Source organism: Pteropus vampyrus, unplaced genomic scaffold (genome assembly GCF_000151845.1).
Source record: "Pteropus vampyrus isolate Shadow unplaced genomic scaffold, Pvam_2.0 Scaffold24, whole genome shotgun sequence".
Lineage (NCBI taxonomy): Eukaryota > Metazoa > Chordata > Mammalia > Chiroptera > Pteropodidae > Pteropus > Pteropus vampyrus.
This window is the reverse complement of record NW_011888805.1, coordinates 3219693-3229016: the sequence shown is the minus strand read 5'-3', so window position 1 is coordinate 3229016 and position 9324 is coordinate 3219693. Positions and strand designations below refer to the sequence as shown.

Sequence of the window (9324 nt, the reverse complement as noted above, 5' to 3'; positions counted from 1 at the left end):
TTTACATATATATTAAAAGAAGGGCGTCATAATTTCACTTCCTAAATGTTTCAAGATATTAATATTCTTGAAGTCATAAAAACTGAGTTGTACTTTTAAATTAACTATTTTTAAAGTTTAAACAAAGTAAGCTTTCATAGTCATTAGTTTTTCTTACCCTAATAGTGACCATAATAGTCATCATTTTATAAGACGTTGGTGTTCTCATTTCAGTATTTAGTTAAAATGTAAATTACTCCTTCAGTACTCTAACAGCATATATTTATTTTTTATTTTATTTTTTTAGGCGAGGTAACCCTTGGTTGACCTCACAGATTTCAAAGACCTTGTCATCTTACAATCCCTTATTTTTTTGTTTTTTTTTTACGGCTACAGCACCTGGTCTTCCTAGGTGGTCTCCCATCAAAGTACTAACCAGACCCGACCCTGCTTAGCTTCCGAGATCAGATGGGACCGGGCTTGTTCAGGGGGCATGGCCGTAGACCTCGAATAGCATATATAATAAAGGGACTAAGAACAACAGTAATTTGGAGATATTTTCATACTCAATACAGTCCATCTATACAACTTATTAAACAGATATACATTTTCACATGTTAAAGCATTTATTACATAGAGCAGAGATTCCCCAACCCCTGGGCCATGGACCATGGCCTGTTAGGAACCAGGCCATACAGCAGGAGGTGAGCGGTGGGCAAGCGAGCGAAGCTTCATCTGTATTTGCAGCCACTCCCTGGCACTAGCATCACCACCTCAGCTCCAGCTCAGAGCATCGGGCATTAGATTCTCATAGGAGCACTGGTCCCTGGTGTCAACAAGGTTGGGGACCGCTGATATAGAGAATGAGAAATATCTCAGATTTTAAATGTAGTTCTGAATACATTTTAAAAATTCTCAAATAAATAAAAAAGAGAGTTTTGAAAACTCTCTTATTTAAAAAAAAAAGTACAATAATCTTCTCCGGAGCACATTATGGGGATTCCTTCACTTCTGGGCAACGGTGGGATGTAGAGAAGCATTAGATTTAATCGAGGTGTCAGTTCTAAAAGCTATAGCCTCTTATGCTAATTATTTAACCTTTTCATCTGGTAATAAACAAGAACAACAACAATAAAAACTGGGTAGTGCTAAGCCCTAAGCTGTGATTTTCTAGGATCTGGACACGTATGAACTAGTATGAAAAGGAGGTATGTGGTTGTGCTTGCCTTCCCAAGGTACTTTGCAGATGGACTATCAAGCTCCTTGGAAAAGAACTCACACTAAGGGAAGAGTTGGGGTTTTTCTGGCTGATGCTGTTCATGCTGCTCTCTAGTTGCACCTCTCAAAGACTGTGCCAGAGTCCCAGGAGTTGAGGCCATAGGAAAATAACTGTTTCACTAGCATTTCTGTAGACAAAGAGCAGCACTATCTTGTACCCTGTGTACCTCTAGTGCCACTGGAGATGAAGGGCACTTGTGTAGCTCGTGGGCATTTAGAATGGACAAGCCGAAAAACAAGACAGGTCCATCTGCAAGGGAGGAGAAACCAGAGACCTCTGGCGCCACATCACTAGGAGACAGAAAGTTGACTGAAATGGCTTAAAAAGAACAGACAAATGGCAATGCTTCCAGGATGGGAGGCACTATATATGAGTTACCCTCAACAGACTCTCTAAATTAGAAGTGGAGAATTGGTAAGCTAGAGGGAAAGGAACTAGAGTTCCTAAAGCTTTTGAATAGAGTTAGAAGAGTAGTATTTTGTCACTCTTATTATAACACGATATATTCTCCTAAGTGTAGGAGACCCTGATTATACAAGAATTAAATTAAATAATGTATATGAAAGAGTTTTAAAATGTTTAGGACGAAAATGGAAATGTTTAGGACGAAAATGAAATAAAATTTCAGACAATCCAGTTGCACGAATCTCATCCAAAACAAAAGCAACTTCCATCATGATTCTTTTCATTTTCATCGCAACTTTTATCACAGAATTTTTATTGTTGACTTATCAGAAATCACCAGTATCTGTATATTACTATTCTGCTCAGTTTCCAATGTAATGTCTATACTTTTAAGATTTATTATCAATAAAGTACCCTTTAAAATCTCGCCTTCTCCCTAAATCACAGACACTAACAGGTACTTTGTTTCTGATTATTATTGGTCAGAATATGGATCCCATATATTTAACTTTCTACTCTTAGCTCCACAGTAAAAAAAAAACCCCAAACACTTTCACTCACTTAATTATAAGCTAATCTTTCAAATTTTGAAAAGCAATGAATACAGTGATAATATATATACTGATTTATCATACAAAGTAGGAATTTATAATTTCATAAATCATAGGATAAAAAGGATCTTTCTGAGGAGAATACGGTGCCATCAAGTTTTTGAACATCTGTGAATATACTAATATTCACAAGAAATATATTTAATTGCTATAATGGTCTAAATTCCCCTAAGATCGCTGTTATTTGTAGTTTAAAGCCTGGTATTATTAGATATTAATAATACTAAGTAAGAGCTGTGTTACTATACCTTTGTAATACTTTCTTAGATAAATATATGTGTGCTGTATTATATTTCTATACAATTACCAAATAACCATGTTAAACTGACAAAGCCAAATTATTCAGATCCAAATTTATGACTGGAAACAATACCCCAAATTATGCATCTTCAAAGAAGAAGATGGGTTATTCTAAGAATATGTTTCCATTTATGAATTAATGAAAACCACTGCACAAACATATATGGCACTAAGCATGTCGGCTAACCTCTGGCCCTACTTTTCAGATGGAGATAATAAATATTGTCTTGCATACAAAGTCATTGAGAGAAATTGTGTAAGGGTGGGAGGAAAGTGGAAAGAGAGGATGTATGTAGAAGTTCCTGAAAAGTGTAACGTGTTTTATTTAATTTCACCTGTTTTCCCAGCTGTCGAGCACAGATTGGACAAGGTTCTGGATTAATACCTCCTGAAGTTTTGTCTTGAGACTATTAAAACAAAAATTCAAAAATATATTAGGTACATGTTTTACAACTGATACATGTTTTATAATTCAATTTGTAGAAATGAATGCTGGCAACTGCAATTTAAATAACCTGACAGTTGAGATGAGTGAATAATTCATATACTATCTGATGCTATCACTTTTTGGAATTTACAAATAACATTTATTAAAGGAGTGAACAAAAAAAATGGAAACAATTTTTATTACAGTTTGTTAAAGTTATATTATTTATATTTGTGATTATCATAGAAGGTAAAATGAAAAGCAGGCATTTAAAAAGGTTAAACTGAATTATTCTTATCTTAATTATTGATTTGTTTCAGATAACATATAAAAACTTAGTGGCTAAATGAACCATTTATTTCTCCTGATTTCATAGGTCGGCTGGGTAATTCTGGGGAGGGCTGACGTAGCTGGGGCTGGATGGTCCAGGATGGTCCAGGATGGTCTCACGTTCACATCTAGCAGTTGGTAGGTGAGATGGTCTGGGGAGAGGGCTGAGCTGAGGCCTATGCATCTCAAAGGTAAGCTGGGCTTCTTCACAAAGCCTCAGAGTTCCGGAGAAAAGCAAGACATGGGAAAACTCCAATGTGCATGGACTTTCTAAGTTTCTACTTGTGCCACAAGGCCAAAAGCAAGTCATACAACCAAGCCCAGAGTCATAGTAAGAGGGGATCATCTCAAAAGCACGCACACAAGAGGGAGTATTAATGTAGCATTCTGTAAACAATCTACCATAATTTATAATATCTCTTCTTTTTTAATTGATTTAACAGCAAGGATTAGCATTTTTTTCTGTAAAGAGCTTGGTTGTAAATATTTTAGGTTTTTGTGGGCCACAAGATCTCTGTTGCAACTACTCAACTCTGCTGTTGTAGCACAAAAGCAGATACAAATAATATAAAAACAAATGAGTGTAACTGTGTTCCAATAAAACTTTATTTATAAAAACAGGTAGTGGCCTGGATTTGTCCTATGCTTAACAGTTTGCAGATCACTGATTTAAAGTTATAAATTTCCCTTTAAGCATGCCTTAACTGCATATTGTCAAATATTTTCATTTTTTTCAGTTCAGAATATTTTCAAGTTTCCATTGTGACTTCCTTGACTCATGGGTTATTCAGAAGTGTGTTGTTAATTTCCAAACATCTAGGGATTTATCTGGTTATCTTTCCATTACTGATTTCTGGTTTAATTCCTTTAGAAAAACATACTTTTTAAAAACTGAGGTAAAAATGACATACAATTTTATATTAGTTTCAGGTGTACAATGGAATGATGTGACATTTGTATATATTAAAAAATGATCACTGCAATAAGTCTAGTTAACATTCGTCACCATACACAGTTGCAGATTTTTTTTTGTGATAAGAACTTGTAAGGTTTACTCACTTAACAACTTTCAAACATACAATACAGTATTAAATATAGTTACCATGCTATACATTACATCCCCACGACTTGTTTATTTAATAACTGGAATTTTATATCTTTTGACTTTCTTCACTTATTTCATCCACCTCTATAAACCCTCATCTCTGGTAACCAGCAATCAGTTGTCTGTATCCATGTTTTATTTCAGATTCTACATGCAAGTGAGATCATAAGGTATTTGTCTTTCTCTGTCCTATTTCACTTTGCATAATGCCCTCAACGTCTATCCATGTTGTTGCAAATGGCAGGATTTCATTCTTTTTTATGGCTGAAAAATATACCATTGTATATATACACTGCACCTTCTTTATCCATTCATCGGTCAATAGACTTTAGCTGTTGGAGTGATTAATTTAATCATCAAGTTTGGATGAATCTCTAACATCTTACAAATCACTACTTGATCTAGTGCCTATTATATGCCCACATCAAATTAGTCAAAACTCCTTGAGGCTGGGGATCAAGTCTGTCTATCTCAAACTCCTAGTACAATAATGCATGTACATAGCAGGTGCTCAATAAATATGTGACTGTCAGAAAACTTAATCATTTAAAAAGTTTGTTAAGTTCATTATCTTTTAAAGAAAAAAATCACAAAAAACTGAGATTATCCATTTACGATTTTATTTTTTTCTCTCAACTTTCTAACATGAGTATTTCTTTTCTCATTAATTCACTGAAAAAATCACTTAAAATATTTCTATCTTGTCATTGTAAGAATAATCCATGATTTATATAAATATAATTTTTGTTAGACATTTAGTCTTCCATGTTTATTATTATAATAAATATCACTGCAATAAATATCCTTATACCTAATTCGCTTCTTAAATTTCTATTAATTTAGAATATCTAGGGAAAATTACAAGAAGTACTGAGTCAAAGGATATAAGGTATATAAAATTGCTAATACATGTTCAAATGCTTTCAGGGAAAGGCTATATAAATTTACATTTTCATTGGTAATGCATAAAATATCTATTCTCTGTCCCTTTACCACTATGGAATGTTATTTAAATCTTTTTGCCTACTTGTTGGCAGAAAATAGTAACTACTTAATTTGATTTTCTTTCATTTATAGATTAAATAGTTTTTCTTCATTATTAACCAAATCGGGTTTTGCTTGGAATTTTAATTTAAAAAATAATTCAACATAGAGAGGATATCATTTTATGTTCTATAAGACTGTCTCTTAATTTTGACTTTCATATTTAAAGTATAGAAATCTTACAGTTTTAGAAATTCACATCTGAGAATTTTGACTTTTCCCCCTCAAATGTTATTTTTCTATTGCTAGCATTTTGCATAAGACTAATTTTTAAGTCTTCCTTTCTCTTTTTCTCCTGCCAGAATAATAGTAATCATCACAGTAACAGTAGTAATGATATGATAATAACAACAAACACTTAGGAAATGCTTAATAACCAAGAATATCACTAGCACTTTACATATATTGAATCATATACTCCTCAAGAGGGCCCTAAAAATAGTGTTATTATTCTCATTTTACAGATGGGGCAGAGAGAGGTAAATAACTAAAGTCTTATAACTGGAAAATAGTGACATCATGATTCAAACTTGCACTGTCTGGGTCCAAAGTCTATCTCTTAACCACCATGCTATTTTACCTATAATGATTGTTCAACTTTTCATTTTGTCACCACCAGGATTTAATGATTCTCTTAAATGTATTTGTACCAGTTTACAGGACCAACTCAAGTCTGGTGTTTTCCTTCATTTGCCTTATCCAAAAATCTATTACTACATCTTGACTAATAAGGTACTCTGACAACTGACATTTATTCCTATAATAAAATGGAGGTATATATATTAAAATACAATATAATACTTTGTTCACAACTCAGAAAATGTGCTGTGAATTACATTCAATAATTCATTATGTCTTCTGACTTAACAGCTTTCCAAACACATCTTACAGTTTCAAATAACAAATTTTAAAAAATCTATGTATTAATGAATGCATACGTACATATTAAATAATGCAATCTTTGCCTATAGGTATATTGTTAATACTTCCACATTCAAGGCTTTGAAATTTTGTCTGTTTACACTGTTCTATATTATATAGTGAACACCTTCATATTATCTGTGTAACATATTTTCTATAGATATCATCTTTTGTGATCTGTATAGCTATTGTAGACACAGCTAGCATTCTGACTTATATAACTAACACAAATAAAAGGTTGATAAAAAAAATTTGTATCATTAAATTTGGGACTAATAGATTAAATGGAAGAAGTCACTAAAGTGGTATATTAACAATGCAACATGGGAAAAAAGTAGCATCTTTAACAATACCTTCTCTAAGTTGGTTAGGTAAAGAAGTTGCCCAAGTTTTTTCTGAAGCTGTGATGTAGCAACAGCTTTATCATTTAGGAGCTTTATCCGATTTTGTTCTACCTGAAAAAGAAAACAACTTCTTTATTCTCTCAGAACAACAGTAAAATTATATTAAACATGCATAATTCTTCCTCAATAATACAAATGTGTCTTCTTTTCGAAAAACCCATTTACATGTGAAAACTCAAAGTTGTATATTTCAAAAGGAAATACATATATTTTTTGCTTTCCAAAAGACAAAATTCAACGTAGAATTCTTTTGAATAGGAAGCTTCCCTATACACTTGGTGTCGGATAAAAATCAACTCGAACTCTATTGGTGCATCATTTTTGAATAATATATCCACGCGATAAAAAAAAACCAAAGAGCGATGCTGCTCTGGTTAGAGTGATTCTAAGAAGCCCAGGGAAGACTCTCCCTGCCAGCGCATCCCCCGACCGGGCCACCCGGGCTCCTCAGGAGAACACAGGAGACGGTAAAGCAGGGTTAAATGAGAGGAGCTTGCTTTCACAGAATAAACATACTGAGAATTCTGTTTTAAAAGTTAAGTAAAATAGTATATAATGAATATTTCTAAGTTTTTCTAAGGTAGTCTTCAAGCTTTATAGAAAGAAAAAGATTTAACAGATTAAACACCCATAAGGAATAAAAATAAACTATAAAGAAAATAATATTAATGTGAAAGGAAAAAAGTTGCTGAAGTTATTTTTAATCCTGAGACACAAAGAGGGATTTATTAGAAGATAACTTATCAGTATCTCTTCAAAGGAAAACACTGCAAAAGCAGTTTTTCATTGTTCTTAGGGAAGATTTTTCTTGTCCTGAAAAAGCTGAAGTAAAAGGGCATGTGTCTAAAAACTGCCCAAGGATATCTTCAGGTTTTAGTGCATAGAAGGTGCTCAAAAATAGATGAATATACAATCTGGAAATAAACAAATGCTCCAAAATAGTGAATTTTAACCAAGTATTCGATATAAAATTACTCATCTTTGACTATTTTTGACCAACAATATCCAACAACTTCATATGGGTCGAACTAAGAAAAAGATTAAATGCATACTTATTGAAGAGATCACTGTCCTGACTATCCTATGGTTCTTGGATTTTTGTGCTACCTATTTGTGCTATTTTTTGTGATTTATTTGCAAATTACCTCATGTGGTTCAATGATGTGAAGAACGGGTGGATTGGGCTTTGGCTCCCTAGGATGACGTACTCTTAGTCGTTCTGTAGCCATTGCAAGTTCATCAACAGCAGATACACGATTCCGCAGGGCCATCCAGTATTCGTGAAGCAACTGGAGGGACAGAAAAGACAAGGACAGTAGTAAAGCACATAATTAAAATTGCTTGAAACAACCAAGATGCGTCTTGGTCAAAAGTCTTCAGTGAGGTATTATGACATATACATTTTTTTCATTAAGTGTCTAAGGTACAAGCAATTCTTAGCCATTTTTAGGATGAGGATGTATGACTAAAAATCTCTATAGGACAATGCATAATACTGCCTCTAGATTCTTAAAAACAGAATACTCACATTTCCTGGTAGACTCAAAGATCCTTATAGATCCATATTAGTCTGATGGAATCTCTACTTTATTTTTTCAAAGAACTGTTTTTTATTATAAAATATTTTACATATTCAAAATAACGTGTATATACGATACTGGGAATACTAAAATACACAACCAAGTTCCCACCATCCAATTTAAGAAAAAGAACAGTACCAATTTTTTAGAAAGCCTCTGTGTTCCTTCTCAACTGTATGACTCCCTTTCCTCACACATTCTTCCTTCAACCCCCAACAATGGGGTAGCCACTATTTTGAATTGGACTTAATATTTTGTACTTTCTGTTGTGATTATACTAATCTGCATATCCTTAATAATCTGGATACATGTTTCTAAAATTTATAGAAATGGTATCATTATAAAATTTTTGATATGCTTTCTTCACTAACATACTTTAGGTCAATCCTGATTGATGTGTGAAGCAGGAGCTCATTCACTTACATTGCTGTAAAAGAGTTTAGTCTTCAATGTTATGCAGAAAAACATATACAAAGTTCTGGGAGAACTACATGAAAAGTGCTCCTCTGACACAGTGTGTGGCCAAAATGAGCCAAAAGAAAGAATGTAGGGCCAAGTGGACACTATACAGCGCTATCTTCTTCCATGGCTTGCTATAATTAACTACGTTTATGTGCTTTAGCATTTAGAACAGTAATGTGAAAGAAAAAAATTATTATGAACCAATGGTTTCAACACTATAAAAGTATCATCCCCCAATTTGTCAAACACATGAACTGATAAAGACAGTATATTTTCTATTTCTGGATGAAAATTTTTATCCTGCTTTAAAAGGCAATAACTTTAGATTGAAAAAGAGAAATTAAATGGAATTACAACTTATATCTATAAAGAAAAAAGCTTCTTTCATTCCCTCACCCATCTCACCTGCAAAGTAGGATAATAGATGGAAAAAATTCAAATATAAAGAATAATTCAAAATTAATGAATTCTAGAACC

The 9324-nt window shown here is 33.2% G+C and overlaps 1 protein-coding gene and 1 pseudogene across 1 annotated transcript in view; both read right to left on the bottom strand.

Moving 5' to 3' along the window:
- The window catches only part of SHPRH (SNF2 histone linker PHD RING helicase), a 78242-nt gene that overhangs the window by 22940 nt on the left and 45978 nt on the right, over positions 1 to 9324 (bottom strand). The window contains exons 22-24 of the mRNA XM_023528330.1: positions 7951 to 8134; positions 6755 to 6856; positions 2815 to 2981 (exon numbers count right to left, since the gene is read on the bottom strand). Of these exons, the coding sequence (XP_023384098.1) occupies positions 2815 to 2981; positions 6755 to 6856; positions 7951 to 8134 (453 nt within the window). The remainder of the gene's footprint in view (positions 1 to 2814; positions 2982 to 6754; positions 6857 to 7950; positions 8135 to 9324) is intronic.
- On the bottom strand, positions 367 to 484 carry LOC111737215 (annotated as a pseudogene).